This window comes from Gorilla gorilla, chromosome 7 (assembly GCF_029281585.2).
Source record: "Gorilla gorilla gorilla isolate KB3781 chromosome 7, NHGRI_mGorGor1-v2.1_pri, whole genome shotgun sequence".
Classification (NCBI taxonomy): Eukaryota; Metazoa; Chordata; class Mammalia; order Primates; family Hominidae; genus Gorilla; species Gorilla gorilla.
Window position 1 is genome coordinate 100887811 of NC_073231.2, and position 23193 is coordinate 100911003.

Below are 23193 nucleotides of genomic sequence, written 5' to 3' on the forward strand. Positions count from 1 at the left end.
AAGTCAGGGTGGCTAGGCACAGTGGCTCATGCCTATAATCCCAGCACTTTGGGAGGTTGAGGCAGGAAGATAATTTGAACACAGAAGTTCAAGACCAGCAACATAGGGAGACCCTGTCTCTACAGTTTAAAAAAATAAAAAAGTCAGGGTATATCACTTAATAGAGAAGTTCAGTACTTAATGCTTAATTCTGGTTTTGTTTTTGTTTGAAAGTGGAATTGTTAAATTATTAGCAGTATAGGAAAAAAAGACAAGTTAGTAGAGAAGTATTAGAAATATAGTCTTATAAATGTTTTGAAATATTTTCTAGGGACATTTTCTTTTTCCCTGATACTTCTTTTAACATAGCTGTCTATATGGTGATGTTATTACAAATGTTCCCTTACTTAGTTTTGTATTTGGTTTGTTCATTTTATTCAGATCTACAGAAGTCATTTCTAGTACTTTCTAAAAACTTATAATGCTCTTTGTTTTTTAGGCTGTTAAAAGACATAATCTGACTAAAAGATGGCTTATGAAAATCATCGATGAAAGAGTGAGTCGAAATTGTTCAAGTCTTAAGTTTTTTCTTCCTGTTTAATTCTTAAGCTAATTCTTCAAGAAGGAAATTTTTTGACTGTATATTAATATTTTGGAGGAAGGAAACTTTTAGAGAATTATGCCATTTTATTCATACTTTACCCTTGCATGCTACCCCCCCATACCCTCACATTGAGACAGACAAGCACCCAGGCAGAGGCATGTGTATGCACAACCACACTCCACTATTTTGGTTTTTTCAAAAGGAAATTTTCATACTTACATAAAAGTAGAGAGAATACTCTACATGTGTAGAGTATCTGGTGACATGTTAAAGAAAATCCCAGACATCTTATCATTTGATTCGTAAATACATATGTATCTTAAAAAGATAAAGACAAAAAACATAGCCATGATATGATTATCATACCTTAAAAATTACTAATTATTCCTTAATATCATCAAATACTTGACTAGTCATTCACATACCTTTAAATATACCCCAGTACTTGGATCGGTGTCTAAATAGTAGAGGGCATAAAGAAAGTCTGACAGTTCCAGTGAATGGAATCCTGCACTAAATTCTTAGAACTGAGTTCTAGGTCCAGCCAAGTCAGTGAATTGCTGTGTGACCTGGCCTAACATGTGTGACCTTTCTGATGCATTGTTAGGTCTGTGTTCCCCTTGGCCTGATATTAATTACATGCTGTTGTCATGGAAATATGTAAGTTTACTTAATTTATTTAGATAGTTTGCCAACTATAGGCTGTAGCAATAACAAGAAGAAGCCAAAAAGATATATTAGCTAAGAAGACCTATTTTCAGGTGTCATCTTTTCTGTTTTACAAGGTAAAGAAAATTAGGGAACTCAAGACAGAGATACCATTTTAGTTTAATGAAAAATAACACTTGGCTTTTGAAGGGGGGGATATTTAAAAGTAAAGAACTGTGAACAAACATTGATCTATAGATTCACTTCAATCCTTATCAAAATTCTAGCTTTCTTTTTTGCAGAAATTGACAAACTGGTCCTAAAATTCATATGGAAATGCAAGGGACCCAGAATAGCCAGAATAATCTTAACAAAGAAGAACAAAGTTAGAGGGCTCACATTTCCTGATTTCAGAACTTAACTACAAAGCTACAGTAATCAAATTGTGTGTTACTGATAAAGGGTAGACATGTAGATCAATGGAATAGAAATGAGAGTCCAGATATAAACCCATATATTTATAGTCAATTGAGTGACGGGTGTCAAGACACTTCACTGGGGAAAGAACAGTCTTTGCAACAAATGGTGCTGGGACAATTGGATACCTCTTGCAAAAGAATAAGTTTTGACCCCTCCCTCACACCATATAAAAAAATGAACTCAAACTAAATTAAAGACCTAGATGTAAGAGCTAAAACTGTGAAACTCTTAGGGGAAAGCATAGGTGTAAATCTTAATGACTTTTAGGTTAGGCAGTGGTTTCTTTTTTTTTTTTTTTTGAGATGGAGTCTCGCTCTGTTGCCAGGCTGGAGTGCAGTGACACGATCTCGGCTTACTGTAATCTCCGCCTCCTGGGTTCAAGCAGTTCCCCTGCCTCAGCCTCCTGAGTAGCTGAGACTACAGGTGTGCGCTTCCACACTCGGCTAATTTTTTTTTATTTTATTTTAGTAGAGATGGGGTTTCACCATGTTGGCCAGGATGGTCTTGATCTCCTGACCTCGTGATCCACCCGCCTCAGCCTCCCGAAGTGCTGGGATTACAGGCTTGAGCCACCGCACCCTAGGCAGTGGTTTTTTAGATGTGATACCAAAGGCACAAGCAAGAAAAGAAAAAATAGATAGATTGGACTAAAAGAAAAAAATTATTTGCCAGTTATATATCTGATAAGGGACAATTATCTAAAATATGCAAGAAACTCTTACAACTCAACAATAAAAAAAAAACCCTAATTTAAAAAATGGGGAAAGGATTTGAGTAGACATTTCTCCAGATAAGGTGTACAAATGACCAATAAGCATCTGAAAAGATGTTCAGCATCTTTTCATTAGAGAAATGCAAATTGAAACAAAGAAACATCACTTCACAGCTGTTGGGATGGCTGTGATAAAAAAGAAAAAAGATACACGATAACAAGTATTGGTGAGAACAGGGAGATGTTAAAACCTTTTGTACATTGCTGGTGGGAATGTGAAATGGTGCAGCTGCTTTGGAAAAATAGTTTGGCAACTTTTTCTTCGAAGAGTTAAACATAGGAGTTATCATAGACCCAGAAATTCTATCCCTAGGTTTATACCCAAGATAAATGAAAACATATGTCCACCCAGAACTTGTATATGAATGTTTGTAGCAACATTATTCATGAAAGCCCGAAAGTAGAAAGAACTCATAGTCTGTTAATGAGTTGTTAAACAAAATGTTGTATATCCATACAATGGAATGTTATTCATAATTTATTCAACTAAAAAGAATAAAGTACCAATAGATGAAGCAAACAATATGCTAATTGAAAGAAGCCATATACAAAAAGCTACATATTATACGATTCCATTTTTATGAAATGCCCAGAATAGACAAATCCATGAAGATGAAAAGTAGATTAGTGGTTTGCCAGGGCTGAGGAGCGGGGGAAATGGGAAGTGTCTGCTTAATGGATGCAACTTTTCTTTTGGGGGTCATTAAAATATTCTGGAATTAGTAGCGATAGCTGCACAACTTTGTGTATATACTAAAAACCACTGAATTGTATTATTTGAAGGGATAAATTTTATGGTATGTTAATTGTGTCTCAAAAAAAACCATAAAGGATGCATTTTTTTTCTGGAATCATTGCTGGTGTCATTTTCTTTTTTTTTTTTTTTTTTTGAGACAGAGTCTCACTCTTGTCGCCCAGGCTGGAGTACAATGGCACGACCTTGGCTCACTGCAACCTCCACCCGGGTTCAAGTGATTCTCCTGCCTCAGCTTCCCGAGTAGCTGGGATTACAGGCGCCTACCACAATGCCCAGCTGACTTCTTTTGTATTTTTGGTAGAGACAGGGTTTTACCATGTTGGCTAGGCTGGTCTTGAACTCCTGACCTCAGGTGATCTGCCCATCTCAGCCTCCCAAAGTGCTGGGATTACAGGCATGAGCCACCGCACCCAGCCTCTTTTTTTTTTTTTAAACCCTGCATGTGGCATTTGATGCTGGTGTTAGTTTCTTCTGATTTTAAAGAGGGTGAAATAGGGGATAATATTTTGCCCTAATAATAGTCTTTGTAAAAGTGGCTAAGTGTTCTTGCTATTAGATTCTCATTTTTCTGTTTCTTGCATATGGTGTATTTAGGGAATCAACCCTGTTATTTTATTGAGCATGGTTTCTTTTTAGGGGATGAGGTGGGCACTGGTTTCTGTTTTCTTTTTCTAGGTACCTTTTCCTCATTGAGCATGTAGATTCAAGAGTCAAATATGTGGGTTCCCGTCCCCACCATTTATTTATTAACTGTGTGTCTTTGGACATGTTAATGTGTCCATGCCTCAGTTTCTTCATTTGTAAAATGGGAAAAGTATTAATTCCTTATCTCTTGGAGGGGGGGTTGTTTGGGTTAAGAAGATAATGTCTAAAGTGCCTACGTAATGTCTAAAGTGCCTACGTAAGAGCTCAGTAAAGTCAGTTTATTTTGATAACTTGGGCTTCAGATGAAATTTAAATAAAATGCCATGTCCATGGTGATTTGTACATTGAGGTTATTCCTGATGTCTTATTTTGAGGTGGTGATTTCAAAGTATTGAATGTGTAGAACTTTAATATTGTAATGTTTTATCTTATTGTGTACTAAATAACATATACTGAATATTTTTATTCGTTATTCAGTTCTTTGGGGCAAAAAAACAGCACCTTTTCTTTCTAAAATATTGACAGTTCAACAGACTTTATTTGCATTTTATTTGATGTAGGAAAAAAATCTGGATGACAAAGCATATCGTAATATCAAGGAACTGGAAAATTATGCTGAAAACACACAGAGCTCTCTTCTTTACTTAACACTAGAAATATTGGGTAAGTTGTTTTTCTGTGTCATACTTCTTTTTTCCAATAAAATACCTTTGAGATTTCACTTTTTCATAATTTGGCAATCTAACCAGTTTAGCACTAAAGCCTTCCTTTGTACTATCTGTAAAGGAACAGTTTTTTTTTGTTATTATTGTTAGCAAGAAGAATAATTTATATCTCTTTCTTTGTAATGCAGAGTAATCCAAGACTCAGGCTCTCATACAGCTAGTTTACCTCATGGGAATGTTGAAATTAATAATCTGGTAATTGCAAGTGGCTTTACTTTTTTATTATAGCATCTCCTACAATTTGGAAGGCCTGTAGCCTGACTCTTCCTTTCCTGTTAATAATACTTATCCATGGAAAAAGAAAAGTAGAAGAAGTAAAACACATTTATTTTATTTTATTTTATTTTATTTTATGATGGAGTCTCGCTTTGTCCCCAGGCTGGAGTGCAGTGGCTCAATCTCGGCTCATTGCAACCTCTGCCTCCCGGATTCAAGTGATTCTCCTGCCTCAGCCTCCTGAGTAACTGGGACTACAGGGACGTGCCACCACGCCCAGCTAAATTTTGTACTTTTAGTAGAGACGAGGCCAGAATGGTCTCAATCTCTTGACCTTGTGATCTGCCCACCTTGGCCTCCCAAAGTGCTGGGATTACAGGCGTGAGCCACAGTGCCTGGCCTAAAACTGCATTTATAAAAGTTTTTGAGATTTTTCTTTCTCTGCTTTTTTAAAAACAAAATTTTGATGGTAGGATTTCTTCTCTGACTTTGTTGCCAGTTAGTGAGGTCTTATTCAAATAAGGAAATTATTTGGGCCAAGGACAATACCATCTTATTTGAAGAAGGTAATATATATCTCTATACCTCCCTAAAAGAATAATACAAGTCCCCATTGCATCTCCCAGGCCTGTTCTGGCCCACAGCTCTGGTGACATGTTTGCCATCACAATGAAAGGAGGGAGCAAAGAGTAGAATGTGTTTGTTAAGCATATTCTTAAAATGAGATCATATGGAAATTGCACAGAGGAGAAGAAATGGAAGACTTGTAAAGCTTTTCCATGATAGCCGATTAAAATTCTAAATGTGTTCTTAGTGTGCTGTAGTCTGAGGAAAACTCTTATTTAAAAGTTGAGATTGATTAGATATCTGCTAGTGGTAAATGGTCAACTTGTTATTGTGCCCAGTTTTTCACTCATAAATCCTGTTTTTCAGATGTAAAACAGGATAAATGTCTACTTTTACATGTTTAGGTTATTTCTCTATGCTGTTTCTATTTATTTATTATGCACTTAGAATAGAGCAGCCCTGTGTAATTTCTGAAATCATAGGTATAAAGGATCTTCATGCAGATCATGCTGCAAGTCATATTGGAAAAGCACAAGGCATTGTCACTTGCTTGAGAGCAACACCATATCATGGGAGCAGAAGAAAGGTGTTCCTTCCCATGGATATTTGTATGCTGGTAAGGCTGTAATTTGTACCTTTGAATAATTTACCTCAGGAATATGGGGAAGGAAGTTATCTTTTGCTTTTTTGCTTAGTCTATTCAAGTAATTGCTTTGAAAGGAATGCTTATTGCTTACTAAAAATGGCCTTCCTCTTTTTATCCCAGAGTTATCAAGTCAGAATTGTGTCCATCAGGCATTTTAGGTCTCTGGAGGAGCAATGAGTAGGAAGGTCTAGAGAACCTCATTTGGTATAGCGTCATGTTGATGCCTTGCTCCCTTCCAAGAAACTGCAGTAATTATTCCTAGCGTTCACCTTAGCCTGTTCTTTATTTTATTTTATTGGAGTAAGTCATTTTAAATATCTGTTTATGAGGACTTTGTTTTCTTTTCTTTCTTTCTTTTTTTTTTTTTTTGAGACAAAGTCTTGCTCTGTCACCCAGGCTGGAGTGCAGTGGCGTGATCTCGGCTCACTGCAACCTCCACCTCCTGGGTTAAAGCGATTCTTCTGCCTCAGCCTCCCAAGTAGCTGGGACTACAGGCGCCCGCCACCACGCCCAGCTAATTTTTTGTATTTTTAGTAGAGATGGGATTTCACCATGTTAGCCAGGATGGTCTAGATCTCCTGACCTCGTGATTCGCTTGCCTCGGCCTCCCAAAGTGCTGGGATTACAGGCATGAGCCACTGTGCCCGGCGAAAACTTTGTTTTCTATATGAGATTCATTATTTGTTCTTTCAAACTTTTTGTATGTTTCTTTTCTTGCTTATATATTTTTGTTCTACCTACAACTTGTTAATTAACATCTTGTGGCCAGGCGCGGTGACTCGTGCCTGTAATCCCAGCACTTTGGGAGGGCTGCTTGAGTCCAGGAGGTTGAGACCAGCCTGGGCAATATTGGGAAACCCCATCTCTACAAAAAATACAAAAATTAGCTGGGTGTGTTGGTGCACACCTATAGTCCCAGCTACTCAGGAGGCTAAGGTGGGAGGATCCCTTGAGCCTGGGAGGTTGAGGCTATAATGAGCCATGATTGTACCACTGCACTCCAGCCTGGGTGACAGAGTAAGACCCTGTCTCAAAAAACAAAAAATCTTGTTGCATGTTCCAGGTGTCACTCTCTCATTTTTGTTTTTTTCTCTCTCTCTCCACACATGCACACACATGCACGTGCACACATACATTTCTAAAGACAAAATAGGCATTAAACTGTACATACTGTTCTGTCACATGTTCTCTTGTGCTAAGTTAGTTTTAATTGTTAGTTTAATTTTCTTTCCTAGGTGAACTGTTGGAAGGAAGTGCTTTTAGATTCCTAATATAATGTATATTTCCCCACACAGCATGGTGTTTCACAAGAGGACTTTCTACGGAGGAACCAAGATAAAAATGTGAGAGATGTAATATATGACATTGCCAGTCAGGCACACTTGCACCTAAAGCATGTAAGTCGGCTTTTTTTTGCCAAATCATTTAGGGAATAATCATTTCTAGATGTGGCTCTTCTTAGAACATGGTTATGATATTCCCAACTTGGCAGTCTTTTTTCCATTCTTCATTGATTTCCCAGTAGATTTATCTCAGAGTCTGTTGTAAACTTTTTTCACTTAAAAAAGTCCCTCCCCCCACCTCACAGCATATGAATGCATTCTCTACTGAGTAAATCAAGCCTGAGCTTTCTCATGTGGGCTCCTCTGTGCTCCATCCACTTCTCTCTCGGAAGACAGGGTGTCTTTCTGCCTTCCAAGGCCGATGCCTCTCCTCCCCCTCCCAGGGGCTGCACCCTCAGCCACCCCCAGCTGGTGTTTTCAGTTTGCTTCTCTGATAGGTGGCCTCTTTTATCTTCTGGTTTGTTGCTGCTGCCTTCTGAATTTACAGGCAGCCTGTGGATCCTTCTGTTGGTATTTTTCTCTCCTAGGTGAACTCTTGGAAGGAAGTGGTCGGCATTCACTGTTACCTCGGGCCCTTTCCACCTTGGCACTGCTCATCATGCTATGATTTGGCTCCTATCCTGCCCACTCTAATAAACAATCACGAGTTTGGCAATTCTCCTTATTGCCAAATTTAATGGTCATTTACAACTGGTTTTCATGAACTCTTCTTCTTTTTTTGACACCATAGACGTCTTTCTCTCTGTGTCACTTTCTGATTTTTCTTCCATTGATTCTCTGACTTGGCTCCTGAACTGGTTCCTGATTTCTCCTGCCTGTCACTTTAGTTGTTCCCTAAGAGTTGGTTCTTCACCTCTTAACTTTTCCAGGACTTTTGTTTGGAATTTGACACTGTTGACTATACACCTCTTTCTTGAAATTGTCTGTCATTCATCTCCATGGTGTTATTCCTTTCTGGTTCTCCTTGAAGTGTGTCTTGATTTCAGTGGCTCTTGAAGACTTGGTGGAAACTTTCTATTTCCTTAGCTCCCATAATGCTAATTTTTCCTGGTACTTCTTGTGAACCTTTTCTTTTTTTTTAGCCTTCAGTAGATTCTAAAGAGTTGGACACTTACCTGCATACCACAGGGCTTTTGCACTTGCTGTTTTTCCTGCTTCTTCCCCTGTACCCCACCTCCACTCCAGTTAGTGCTCAAATGTCACCTTATCACAAAAGTCTTCCCTGGCCACCTTACCTAAAATAACATCTTCCTTTTCCATCACCCTCAGTCTCCTTACCTGGCTTAGCGCTTTTCACTACCTGACATTAAAAGTTTGCTTATTGCCTCCCCACTTCATTGGAATGTAAGTTACTTTGTTTGATTCTGTTGTATATTCTTCAGCATCTAAAGTACCTGGTACATTATGGGCACTCAGTAAATATTTGTGAAATATTAAATACATAAGTAATCAGATTGTAAGCTCTTTGAGGGCAAAGACTATCTCCAGCTTCTTTTTAATTTCATGAATATCTAACAGTTCTCGGCCCTGACAGAGGTATAGATAAAATACGTGGAACTTTAGATGAGAAATTACTTAGGACTAACTAGCAGAGTTTTGGGTAAGATCTGAGCACACTACAGAATCATGAGAGGCAGGAAAGCTTTGTGTGGAACCTGAGCAGTCCCAGTCAATGGACATGTAAGGCACCTAAGAAATACCGATTCCCAGGCCTCACTCCCTGGAGACTGGGGTAGTAAATCTGGGATGGGGCCAGGAATTAAAATTTCCAAATGATTTTAAACAGCCAGATTTGAACACCACTGGTGTATGGGTTATGCGAAATGTGGTCCTGGGAGATAGGTTTGGAATGGTGGATTGAAGAGATTATGGAGTTGTAGAGGCTTTTGAGAGGCATTAGAGTATTGTGGATGAGAGTGCAAACTCTGGAACCAGAAGCCTGACTTTAAATCCTAATTCTGCCATTTACTAATCATGTAATCTTAACCTCTCTGTGCTTCAGTTTCCTCATCTGTAGTAGTGGATCATTTTAGCACCCAGCTTAAAGGGTTATTTGGATAAATGAGTTAACATATATGAAGAGTTTATAACGAAGTGCAGCATATTGTACATGAAATATGTTAGTTTTCATCATCATCATCAAATAAAGCAGTGATGTGAGTGTTGCAGAATAGGAAACCCTGCTAGCAGTGTTTGACACAAGAGAGTTTAGAGGTTGGGTGATCAGTTAGGAGGCTTAGGAGAGGAAGAAAGAGTGTCTGATTTAGAGACAGTAGATGTTTATGTGTATATACATTTATATATATATGTATACATACGTGCCCACACATAACAAGTAGAATCCCACACATAACAAGGCTTGATAACTAATTGGATTGTGGCAAGATCAGATAGAGGGAAAGTTGAAGGTTGCATGAAGAATTCAAGTATGGCACTTTGATGGTGCCATTCAAAAGCTACAGTGACAACAGAAACTAAAGGTATGTTTGGTGTGGATCATTAGACTTTGGACTAGCTGCTTGACATAATTGAATTTGAGGGGATTAGAAGGAGATGGACTATTAAAAAAATGCAGGATTGTGACTTTTAAAGAAAGTCAGGACTAAAGATGATATATCTGGGAGTCATCCACATAAAAGGCTTATAATTAAGGCTCCAAGTTTGGATGGTGTTGCTGAAGGAGAATGTACAGAGGACCAGGGGCAGAACCCCGAGGCCCACTTCTGTTTACAAGGTAAAAGGAGAAAGGGCCATTTATTAGGAGGAAAGAGAAGGAAAGAATGTTCAGAGGAATAGAACTGAGAGCCAGTGTCTTGAAAATCAAGGGAGGAGAAGATTTAAGAAAGAGGAGTATCAGAGTTTTACATGCTACAGAGAGATTGAAGAGAAAAGATAGATGTGGTGATTAGTAAATCATGGATGATCATAGAGTAATTTCAGTAGATGGTTGGGGGTCAAACTGGAGTATAATGGGTTAAGAAGTAAGTCAGGAAGTAGAGGGCTCTTCCTGGTGTTAGGGACAATATAAATGAAGATATGGAGACAAGAGTGGGCTTGGCGAACACAGGATGATGGGCATCAGCCTGAGTGACCAGGTGTTCGTAGCTCAGAGTGGTAGGGAGTTAGGTTGAATGGACGAGGTTAGAGTCAAGATGTGGAGGCCTTTGAATTCCAGGATGAATTGTTGAAACTTGACCTATCAGGGAATTAAAGAAGGTAAAAATGAAATGATGATGTGAGGACATTAATTTGTCCGGCTGCGTGGAACGAATTAAAGGTCAGGGAACACAGGCAAGATCACCTAGGAGGATCTTACTCATTTAAACAGGAGATAAAGTCACAGGGGTGCACAGGACTTGGTAATGCAAGTATTTCTTCATTTTCCCCTTACCACAGAGCTGGGGAGTCAAAGTGATTATGAGATATTGTAAGGTAGCTGGAAAATGCTAAAGCCAATCTGTAAGAAAGGATGGAATTTTTACTACAGTAGTTACTTTTTCCTGAGTCCTTTAGGCCTAGGAAACTAATCTTAATCTGCAGGAGATGAGCTGTTTTCTTGGATTTGAGAGAGGCCCTATCAGTATTGTTAAACTGCTGGTGTTGCTTTCAGAGGGAGAGTGTTTATTTGCTTAATTTTGAACGAGCTTCCTTTCCTCTTCCTTTTTAGGCTAGGTCGTTTCACAAAAGTGTTCCTGTGAAAGCATTTCCTGCTTTTCTTCAGACGGTAAGTAGATTAACAGAGAAGGCTGTATAATTAGTGAAGCAGATGTGTATGATCTGTTTTTATATTTTATAAAGTTCCCAATGGACTTCTTTAGTTCGGAGCCTTTGTTTTTGTTTCCCTCCCTCATGGCGGCTTTCATTAGTTACTGATGCTTTTGCTGAGGGTCATTTCTGTATTTCTCAGAGGCAGGTGAGCTGAGTTTTTAGCACGGACTTTGCAGCCAGATTGCATTGGCTTGAATCTGTTTTGCCCCTTACTAGCAATGGGACCTTAAATTCCTTAATAACCACATTCCTCAGTTTACTCTTAGGTGAAATGGGAATAATAGGAGAAACTACTTTGTGGGATTGTTAGGCTGCTTATAGCTATATAAGTATTACTATTCTGTTCATTTTTTTCTCCATTGTGACCTGACCATATTGTAGCACCAGTTCCAGAACAGTGGTTCATAGCCCACTGCTGAGCTGGTTGCAGTGGGGTAACCTGGAAAACTTTTTAAAAATATAGATTCCTGGAGTCTTCTTTTTTAGTAAGACTTTTGGGATTGAGGAGGAGGCCAGTTCCTAGGAGAATCTGTGATTTTAAGAAGTTCCCCAGGTGATTCTGATGCGTAGACAGGTTTGGGAACTGTTGTTCTAAAACTACATAGAGAAGTGATAATTGCTACCAGTTACTTAGAACCTTTAATGAGACAGGCCTTGGGTTAGGTCATTCCATCATTATTCCTAGTCTTCCTAGCAAAAATGTGGTTACTTCATTTTATAGATAGAAACGAAGGTTCAAAGGTTTGTAATCTTTGAAAATTGTAAACTTACACATTTTCTGTAATACCAAACATATCTTCTACCTTTTCCCCTGAAATATACTTAGAAATTCATTTCAATCCCTTCACACCCTCTGTCTTAGTGTTCAGGTGTGTGCGTGTGAAGTCATTTTGCTTCTTAATTGAGCTTTTGCTAATTATAAAAGTAGTACATTAATATTTTAAATTTTCATAGTGTAAGAGAATACAAGAGAAGAAATCAGAGTTCTCACAATTCTACCCTATCTAGAGATAATGTCTGTTCATCTTTCTGAACCTTTCATATACATATAATCATACATGTATTTTGTGTATGTCAACATGTTATTCTGTATCACCCTGTTTAGTGGTTATCTGATGGATATACCATCAGCTGTTTAACATACTAAGTAAGCTTCGTAAAGGTTAAGGACTTTGTTTTATTAACTTCTGTGGAAAAAGGTGGTTCTCAACCCTGGCTGCCCATTAGAATCACTTGGAGAGCTTTAAAAAGACCTAAACAATGCTTGGCCTCCCCGTTCCAGACCAATTATATTGGTGGACCCAGGCATTGATACTTTTTAAAAGCTTCGCGTTTTACTTTTCTTTCTTTCTTTCTTTTTTTTTTTTTTTTTGGAGGCAGATTCTCACTCCATTGCCCAGCCTAGAGTGCAGTGGTGTGATCTTGGCTCACTGCAGCCTCCGCCTCCCAGGTTCAAGTGATTCTCAGGCCTCAGTCTCCTGAGTGGCTGGGATTATAGACGTGCACCACCATGCCTGGCTAATTTTTTTGTATTTTTAGTAGAGACAGGTTTTGCCATGTTGGCCAGGCTGGTCTTGAACTCCTGGCCTCAAGTGATCTGCCTGCCTTGGCCTCCCAAAGTGCTGGAATTACAGGTGTGAGCCACCGTGCCCGGCTTTTTTTTTTTTTTTTTTTTGAGACAAAATCTCACTCTGTTGCCCAGGTTCCCAGGTTGGAGTGCAGTGGTGGAGTCATGGCTCACAGCAGTCTCAACCTCCCAGGCTCAAGTGATCCTCCCACCTCAGCCTCCCAAATAGTTAGGAGCACAGGCATGTACCACCACACCCAGCTAATTTTAAAAATTATTTTTGGAAGAGATGGAATCTCAGTATGTTGTCCAGGCTGGTCTTGAACTTCTGAACCCAAGCAATCCTCCAGCCTTGGCCTCTCAAAGTATTGGGATTACAGGCATAAAACACCGTGCCCAGCCGCCTTTGGTTTTAATTGTGAGGTGTGGCTAGGCCTAAAAACTACTGTCATAGACCAGTGGTTCCCAAAATGTTCCTGGACCAGCAATATCTACCTCACTGGGGAACTTGTTAGAAATGCAGATCTTGGGCTCCCTCACAGACCTGCCGAATCAGAAACTCGGGGGGTGGGGCCCAGTTCTCAGCTTCTGCTTTTTTTTTTTTTTTGAGACGGAGTCTTGCTCTGTTGCTCAGGCTGGAGTGCAATGGCATGATCTCGGCTCACTGCAGCCTCTGCCTCCAGGGTTCAAGCGATTCTCCTGCCTCAGCTTCCCGAGTAGCTGGGATTACAGGCATGCGCCACCGTGCCCCGCTGATTTTTATATTTTTAGTAGAGGAGGGGTTTCCCCATGTTGGCCAGGCTGGCCTCAAATGCCTGACTTCAGGTGATCCACCCGCCTTGGCCTCCCACAGTGCTGGGATTACAGGCATGAGCCACTGTGCCCAGCCCCGGCTCTCAGTTTCTGTCCTGTGCCAAGAGAGACTAGAGTGGCAACATGGCAATTCCTGAGGTGCTGCTTCTGTCATACACCCTCATTCCAGCTTGGACAGGGCCTCTTAGTTGTTTTATATATGGGGCATCTGTTAATTATTTTGTTCAAGGAAAGGATTTGCAGTTTAAAAACTCTTTGAATATGACTAATCTAGGTATGGTATATTCTTCATAGATGAGGTTTCAAGAATTCATATTCAGAAATTTATAATGTCTTTGAGAGTTTCACAATCAATTTGTTACTCAGTTTATTTACCATCAGCCAGACTTTCCTTTGAACCAAAGCCTGATGTAAAAATACCCACTTGAGCTCTAATTTTGAGGTCACATTTCCTTGGTATTTTAATGGAATTTTCTCCTAATCCTAAAAGCAATACATTTTCATAGTAAAGATTTGGACAATATAAACAGTATTAGGAGAAAATAGCGATCACCCATGCTTGCTTCGGCAGCACATATACTAAATTTGGAATGATACAGAGAAGATTAGCATGGTACCTGCACAAGGATGACACACAAATTCATGAAGCATTCCATTAAAAAAACAAAATCACCTATAATTCTAACACCAAAAGATAACTGCTAGTCATTCTGGGGTTTTTGGAAATGAATTTTTATGTTTAGTTGAAATTACACTTCATGTTAGTGTACTGTTTATTGAGCATTTTTTTGAATCATTAAAAAAAGTATAAATGTAACACTTAATAGCTATATAATATCTATTATGTGTCTATACCTTAATTTTGTTAACTATTCCTTATAATTAAATGTCATAAAGCTATTAAAATTAGCATAATTCTTACAGATAGCAAGTTGATCACAGTATATTAAGGGATAAAAAAGCAAGTTACAGAACATGAAATAGCATGAGCTTTCTTTGCAAAGAAAGGGAGCATCTGAAAGGAAGTACACTAAAATATTTTCAAAACCAAGAGAACATGTGAAAGAAAGTACACTGAAATATTTTCAAAGTTTTTTATTCTCTTTTAAACTTGTTAATATTTGCTATATATTAAATGAATATATCTGTCTAGGTATATATATTGCAATGTATAGCATAATAAACACTGATGAACTTACCACTCGAGCCAGGAACTAGTCTGTCACCATTAAACTGGACTCAAGTTTTTCCCATCTCATTTCCCTGCCACTGCCTTCATTTTTAGGTAGCTCTCCTCAATTTTGTGCGTATTATTTCCTTGCTTTTATTCCAAGAAGTCTTTCATCATTTTATATATTCCTGAACAACATATTGCTTAGTTTTGTTTTTGAGCTTTATAAAAACGGATCATTTTCTATTGATGTCTTCTAGGACATGTACACACTCTTAATGTTTCTGAGATTTGTACATATTACTGCATCTACCTATAGTACATTCACTTCACTGTAGTATAATATTAATATTTCATTGTACAAACAATTCCTCTTTTTTTTGATCAAAGAATTTCTGGATTTTTTTTTTTTTTTTTTTTTTTTGAGATGGGGTCTCTGTCACCCAGGCTAGAGTGCAGGCTCACTGCAGCCTTGACCTCCCAGGCTCAAGACATCCTCCCACCTCAGCCTCCCAAGTAGCTGGGACTGCAGGTGTACACCACCACAGTCAGCTAATTGTTTTTGTATTTTTTGAGAGATGGGGTTTTGCTGTGATGCCCAGGCTAGTCTTGAACTCTTGAGCTCAAACAATCCACCTGCCTCGGTCTCCCAAAGTGCTGGGATTACAGGCGTGAGCCACCACGTGTGGTCTCTGGATTGTTTCTAAGTTTCTTGCTAATATAAAACAAGGCAGCTGGGACATTGATGCATATGTCTCCTGTTGTCTGTATATGTAAGTTTAGGGTTTTAAAAAGTAGATAATGGCCGGGCGCGGTGGCTCACGCCTGTAATCCCAGCATTTTGGGAGGCCGAGGAGGATGGATCACGAGGTCAGGAGTTCAAGACTAGCCTGGCCAATGTGGTGAAACCCTGTCTCTACTAAAAACACAAAAAATTAGCTGGGCATGGTGTCATGCACCTGTAGTCCCAGCTACTCTGGAGGCTGAGGCAGAAGAATCGTTTGAACCCAGGAGGCGGAGGTTGCAGTGAGCCGAGATCATGCCACTGCACTCCAGCCTGGGTAACACAGCGAGACTCTGTCTCAAAAAAAAAAAAAAGTAGATAATGAATTTGTTTGTATTTCACTCATATATTTATAAAAGTATAGGAAAAAAAGTCTGGAAGAAAATATTTTTTGTTTTTGTTCTCATCTGCATATTCTAAAGAATCTATAGTCATAATCCCTGCATTGATCCCCCAGGTTCTGTGCCGCAGAACTCTAGGGGGCGCTGCTTATGTGGACGAGGAGGTCTCGTGCCGCTTAGAAAGGTGGAGCACAAAACTAAGTGACCTGCCTGTTTAACAAAAATGTTATTAAAATAAAATAAAAATTTATAAATTAATCAAGACAATTGAAAACCAAAAAAGAAAGATACTGCACATCGTTGGTGTTTTCTATCCTGCTGCTATCCTTGTAAAAACTTTGTCAAGTTTTTTGTGGTGGGGAAAGGATGGGGTGATAATTTTGCCTGGTTGAAAATCATGTGCTCTAGCAACAACGTGGAGACCTGTTCAACTTCTTCACAAAATAATTTCTTGAGAGACAATTTGAGCTCCCCCTCATGGTACACTACATTTGGGGGGTCGGGGTGGGGATGTTTCATTTTCCCTGATTGAAACGGCCTTTTTGCATTCCACTAAATCTAGTAATAAGGCCAGGCAAACATGATTTTGCTAATCCTTTTGTCTTAACCAAAGCTTTTTATATTATGAGCAGAAGAGGCTTGGCTTTTCTGGTACTAGCTCTGTGATACCCTTTTACTGGTCTAATAGAAACTTCTTAGATGTCTTTTTCTTTCTCTCTTTTAAAATTCTCACTTAAATAGAAAACCATCTCAGGGAAACTAAAATAGCCTAAATACTTGTAATTATTCTTTAGTTAGTTTTTTTTTTTTTTTAAGTCTTGATCATTTTATGATCTGGTGATCACTATTCTCTTTCTTCCAGGTTTCTCTAGAGGACTTTCTAAAGAAAATTCAGCGAGTGGATTTTGATATATTCCACCCATCTTTACAGCAGAAGAATACATTACTTCCATTATATTTGTATATTCAGTCATGGAGAAAAACATATTAAAATAATTTCATGGCACTGATGTTAATTCTAGTCTATTAGTTTTATAAAAGTTAGGATTCTTATTTAGGAACAACAGGAAATGACTGTTAAGGAGAAAATGAATTTATTGAATGGGATGTCAAGTAGCTCACAAAATTGATGAGAAGTTGCCGTGGGACTAGGGTGCCAAGACTGCTGAGATTCTGGCAGAGGCACTGCCATTGGCAGACACAGACAGTGTCTGCTGTGCTGTCCCTGGAAGCTGGAGCTCCAACAGGGAATATCGGTGTAGCTGTGCATAGGCCATAAGCCACACTTGAGCCAGTGGGCAGGGAGAAGGAATGTCATCCTCCCTTCACTACTGGGGAAGGAAAGGGGAAAGGGCTCAAGTTATCATAGGGGCTTACATGCTGAGCAGCTATAACCTAGGTGTTCAGAACACCCGGAAGATGCATTTATTTAGGGGTCACAAATAGTGAAATTAATATTTGAGGAATATCAGTCACGTGTTGTGGGCTTTATATCCTTAACGTTTAATTTTTACAATCTTGTGTAAAAATTTATCCATGATAATAACGTAACTTCTTTAAGGTTGGAGTGGCTGGCAAGAGCAGAGCCTTAATTTGACTTCAGCTCTGGCTGGTCTGGAAGCTTTTACTTTTTTGTTAATCCCACTTCTTCACTCTGTCATTCAGCATTATCATGATCGTGAACAAAATTGTACTGACAAAGTTTGTATAAGTGATATGAACGGTATTGTATTGAACATCCATTAAAGGGTTGCTACACTTCATACTGTACATTCTGCGCTATACATTGTGCTTCCCAGTGATGAGCACTGTGCTGTATACTTGCATCAGTGTTCTCATTTGGTTTTCCTAAAAACCTGTGAAATGAGGCACATTTTTGTTCATTAAACTTTTAAGTTGTTTGAGACCAGCCTGGGCAACATCCAAAACCCCATCTCGTCCAAAAATACATAAACTAGCCAGGTGTGGTGGTGCACGCCCAGCTACTAGGAAGGCTGAGGTGGGAGGATTACTTGAGCCCAGGAGGGTGAGGCTGCAGTGAGGCATGAGTGTACTCCATCCTGGGTAACAGAGCAAGACCCTGTCTCAAAGACAAACGAATAATAATTAATAATAATATAAAACTTTTAGAAAATGCATCCCAATTGGAAAAACCCAAATTTTTTACATTGCTGGTAATTGGTCGATCTGACTCTAAATGAATCTCACTCTCAGGACCAGGATTATGCCAGTTTCCTTTTTCCTGTATTTTCAGTAGTCTTGTCTCCTGCCCCATTCGGCTCTCTCATTTAAGTCTTTGGTATCAGCTATGAATTAGTGCCTACTTAAATTGTGAGTGGCTTAAAATGTTACATTTTTGCAAATTCAAACTGAGAGCTTTTGGAGCACAAGAATGCATTGTTCATTCATCTTGACATCACCCCCACCACACACCTAGAATGGCTTCTGATTGAGAGCAAGTAGAGATTAATAAATATATAGTTGAATGAATGTGCAATGTGGTTGTATATGCTAGTAGACTCTTAGTTGGTACTGATGTTGAAAGTAGATCCCCTTCTTTAATTCTGTGGCTTTCGAGAGCCATTCAGCTTATCTTCAAATGAAAATACAAGGAAATGGTGCCGGGCGTGGTGGCTCATGCCTGTCATTCCCAACACTTTGGGAGGCTGAGGCGGGTGGATCACCTGAGGTCACGAGTTCAAGACCAGCCTGGCCAACATGGTGAAACCCCATCTCTACTTAAAATACAAAAATCAGCCAGGTGTTGTGGTGGGTGCCTGTAATCCCAGCTACTCGGGAGGCTGAGGCAGGAGAATCACGTGAACCTGGGAGGCAGAGGTTGCAGTGAGCTGAGATTGTGCCACTGCACTCAAGCCTGGGCAACAGAGCGAGATTCCATCTCAAAAAAAAAAAAAAAAATACAAGGAAATGGGACATGTTTCCTCTTTGGATTCTGAGTGATCCAGGGTTGAAAAGTTCATCAGAGAGTCTTTGTTAGGGAGCATTGTCTGCAGGTCTTCCCAGGTTAAATTTGGCAGCAATCATCTAGGCGTCTTGGTTCCTTTCTAAGGGTCTTAAAAGGAGGGTTTAATTACGCGACTGGATTAGTGGATTCTTTGCTGGCTCAGAAGCCAATTTATTAAGTAAATAATTTCAAAATACTTTCTAAACCATTTTAAATTTGATGCTTACAGATTTGGATGAACTACAGTTACCAATCTAGAGATTCAAGTGGAGTCTTTATCTGTGAAATTTACTGTACTATTAATTTCCTGGTGTAAAAGATACTCCCTTAGATGATGCTGGCATTCTTTTTGATTTTTTCAAATCTCTGGGTTTTTATTAGAATATTTTAAAGGAGTCAGATACATTTTCAAACCATTTTAGATGTGCTTTGTTGTTGAATAAGTGGATAGCAGATAACATATTAAGTATAAATTACAGATTATTCTCAATGTAGGTAAAGTTGCATATCATTATGAAATAAGTTTTGGGTAGTTCTCAATTGGCAATATTCTTTCTCTCCTTGTGGTTGAAGCTCTCGTTTTGATGAAATTGAATTCTTGAGAAATGTAACTGTAGCTAACACTTATTGAACACAAACTCGAACAGGTGGTGTACTTCACACTTTTATGCTTTAACTCTCATAGTGAAGTAGGCCTTTATTTTCCAAATGATAAAACAGTCTCAGAGATGTTAAGTTCAAGGTCATGGAGGCATTAGTACTAGAGCTGGATGCCAGATCCACATTAGTTCAATGCCAAAGCCCAAAGCCCAGTATTATTTTTTTACCATTCTTGAGATTGTCAAGTAAACTGCCAAGTTTAAAAGCTCAAAGGCACATTTTTTAGAAATAAGTATTACTGCTTAAATTTCAGATACAAATTAGGTTAAAAAAGGTAATTACTACATAAGTTCCAACTACAAATTAGGTGAGAGAGAAATAGACAATCGAAATAGGTGTTAGGTGCTGGTCACTGGGTGTATATGGTGGGGGAGTGTGGGGGGATGCTTCACCGGCTTGGCAGTCAAAGAAGGTTTCCCAGAGGAGATGGCATGTGAATAGTGTCAGGAAGATTGGGTAGGACCCAGGGCTTGGGGAGGGGGTGTTGACGTTTTTGTGGGGAGGTCCTGGCTGAAGAAGCAGTGTGTACAAAGGCCAGGAAACGGAATGGATGGTCTATGTCAAGACTCTTGATTTTTTTGCCTTTAACTTACGTAAAAAGAACAGAATGTTCAGAGTTCTTAGGAAAGTTTGTGAATAAAGTGACCACATCCCCTGATCTACTGAAATACTGAATTAAGATCAGAGACTTGCGAGTTTGTATTTTTTCCATTTCAGCAAATCCCTAGGTGCCCTTGGATTTGTTTTAGCTCATATAAATTGGACTTTTCTGAAGATATTGGCTTAATCGATTGCCTTGTCTAGAAAGATCCTTACAGTTGTAAACATTATGTGGTTCTTTACTGAAAATAAAACAAAACATCCTACTGTTTGTTCCTGCAAGGAACACAGGTCCAGAATTGGGAAGGTGTTGGAAATGGGTCAGAAGGAGGGGAGAAGAGTTGAGGGAATGCATTAAAATAATTTTGACACTTCATTTTACCTACTTTTTTCTATAATGAATGTATATTTTTTGGGTAACTACAAAGTTATTTCTTAAAAGTTAGGACTCTCCAAATGAGAAAGATGCTTGTAGAATGCGAAGGTGATTAAATTTATGGAACAATAAATAGATAGGTAGACATTCATTTTCTATCCTATCAGTATATAGTAGTTAAGAGTTTGTTCAACAGCAGAAAGGAATATTTGGCACAATAAATTATTTAATATGTAACTCATTCTGTAGTATATGCTGAAAGATACAAAGAGTTATTAGCTACAGGACAGTAGAGTATTGTACAGTGATGTGAAGTACTTTTAAGAGTGTGGGCTGGGCGTTGTGGTTCATGCCTGTAATCCTAGCACTTTAGGAGGCCGAGGCAGGTGGATCCCTTGAGCCCAGGAGTTCAAGACCAGCCTGGGCGACATGGCAAGACCCCATCTCTACAAAAAATATAAAAATTAGCTGGGCATAGTGGCGAATGTCTGTAGTCCCAGCTACTCCGGTGCCTGAGGTGGGAGGATTGTTTGAGCACAGAAGGCGGAGGTTGCAGTGAGCCAAGCAAGATCGCGCCACTGCACTGCAGCCTGGGCGACAGACACCCTGACTCAAAAAAAAAAAAAAAGTGTGTTTGAACTCCAGAGGAGCCTGTGTGGGTTCAGTCCCAGCTCTGCCACCCTAAGAGTTGTGTAACCTCAGCAAGTTACCCCAAACCTCTGTTGCTCCATTTGTAAAATAGGCAAAATCATATCAACCTCAGTGGTGGTTGTGAGGAATAAATGAATTTCTCCATGTAAAGTGCTTAGAATAGTGACCTACATCTAGTAAAAAACACACGTTAATATTGTACAAAAGACACAGACTGGAAGCCTGAACCAAATTAGGCCTACAGGCATATTTTGTTTTGCAAAAGTGGCATTTGAAAAAGAATGAGAAATTGAATGTTTTAGACAGGACGTGTCCTCTCCAATTGGCCACAGGTCCAGGCATGAGCTATTATCTCAAACTCAGCCTGACTCAAACATTCATGTTACTTGCTTACTCTAAATACTTGTGCTTCTGACCAATTGGTTCAGGAGAATCGGTGAATGGTAGATAAATAACAAGGGATCTGCAATTTGAGGCTGACTTCACAAAGCACAGCCATGCTTTCTCCCAAAATGCCTGTTGTCTTTTAACTAGTTAGACATTTCTCCCTCACTTAGCCATATTACTTGAGCGTAAGACAATGTTTTTGTCTTTGTATACCCAGAACCTAAAGTAGATCCTGTTGCTGCCCCAAAAATCTTTGTGGTTCGAATGAACATGCTGTAGTATAATGTGGTCTGGGGACTCTCAGGAAATGTAAATGGGGATTCTGTCTGATGGGTGAAGTACAAACTGGATATGAGAAAGATGGAACTGAAAGAGTATGTGTCAAAGCTGTGGTGTCTGGGCAACACATGGGACGTTCAAGAAACCAGGTTAAGTACAGCTGGAAAGCAGAGTGAGGAAGAAGTGAGGCTGGAAGGATAAGGAAGTCATAGGCCACATTAAGGTGTTTGGATTTTAAGAGTGACATGAGATTTGAAAACAAGCACTTCTCCACAGGTGGTCCATAACACATGTATTTTGTGTATATCCTAATGGAGATTATCTACAATGTTTCTAATTTAATCATATCTTTAGATAAGCAGTGCCTTTTGAATCAGATATGAGATAGAATGTTTTTATTGTTATTTGATAAGTCTGTGGGTTGACATTTTATTCCCCTCCACAAATACTGTTTTCCTCTAGTGGCTCACGCCTGTAATCCCAACACTTTGGGAGCCCGAGGTGGGTGGATCACAAGGTCAGGAGTTCAAGACCAGCCTGGCCAACACGATGAAACCCTGTCTACTAAAAATACAAAAATTAACCGGGCGTGGTGGCAGGTGCCTGTAGTCCCAGCTACTTAGGCGGCTGAGGCAGGAGAATTGCTTGAACCCAGGAGGCAGAGGTTGCAATGAGCCGAGATCGCTCCACTGCCCTCCAGCCTGGGTGACACAGTGAGACTCTGTCTCAAAACAAAACAAAACAAAAAAACAGTCCTGCCTTGGTGTACTCTGTTTTCCCTTTTATTTTTAATCACGATTAATCTTCCCAGCTGCTTAGTTATATAATAATATCCTGTGTGTTTAAACACAGGCCTACATAATGAATTTCTCAGAGAGCAAGTTCAAGAGTTTTTTTTTTTTAAAACCACAGGATCTCTTTTATGGGTGTCACAAGGATTCTTTAGGAATACAACATTGATTTGAGAAGCTATTTCGCTATGTCCTATATTTGTTTCTTGCGGCAGTCTTTTTTTTTTTTTTTTTTTGAGACGGAGTCCTGCTCTGTCACCCAGGCTGGAGTGCAGTGGCGTGATCTCCGCTCACTGCAAGCTCCGCCTCCAGGGTTCACGCCATTCTCCTGCCTCAGCCTCCCGAGTAGCTGGGACTACACGTGCCCGCCACCACGCCTGGCTAATTTTTTTTTTTTTTTTTTTTTTGTATCTTTACTGGAGACACGGTTTCACCGTGTTAGCCAGGATGGTCTCGATCTCCTGACCTCGTGATCTGCCCACCTCAGCCTCCCAAAGTGCTGGGATTACAGGCATGAGTCCCCGCACCCGGCCTCTTGTTGCAGTTTTATATGATATCAGTTTTCTAAATTGATTAAGAAATTTCTCAAGTTAATCAACATAAAGACGCTGCCAGCACCCCTTTCTTGTAAGTTGTTCCATTTAAGATGTTAGAAATA

General features: G+C 39.4%; 1 protein-coding gene and 1 non-coding gene across 14 annotated transcripts in view; both read left to right on the forward strand.

The window, feature by feature from the left end:
• NDUFAF6 (NADH:ubiquinone oxidoreductase complex assembly factor 6) overlaps positions 1-23193 on the forward strand; it is a 169774-nt gene that overhangs the window by 93520 nt on the left and 53061 nt on the right. For 12 of the 13 annotated variants that reach the window (XM_063709381.1, XM_063709380.1, XM_063709382.1 and 9 more), the window contains 6 exons: positions 479-535; positions 4446-4548; positions 5876-6009; positions 7335-7436; positions 11050-11106; positions 16689-16836. In XM_063709381.1, the coding sequence (XP_063565451.1) occupies positions 479-535; positions 4446-4548; positions 5876-6009; positions 7335-7436; positions 11050-11106; positions 16689-16817 (582 nt within the window). In that variant the 3' untranslated portion in view covers positions 16818-16836. Of the gene's footprint in view, positions 1-478; positions 536-4445; positions 4549-5875; positions 6010-7334; positions 7437-11049; positions 11107-16688; positions 16837-23193 lie in introns of those variants that run through there. The other variant, XR_004071250.3, reaches the window with a different exon arrangement.
• LOC115935630 (U6 spliceosomal RNA) lies at positions 14086-14192 on the forward strand. The gene has a single exon (XR_004071257.2). It is a non-coding gene; the product is annotated as a U6 spliceosomal RNA (small nuclear RNA).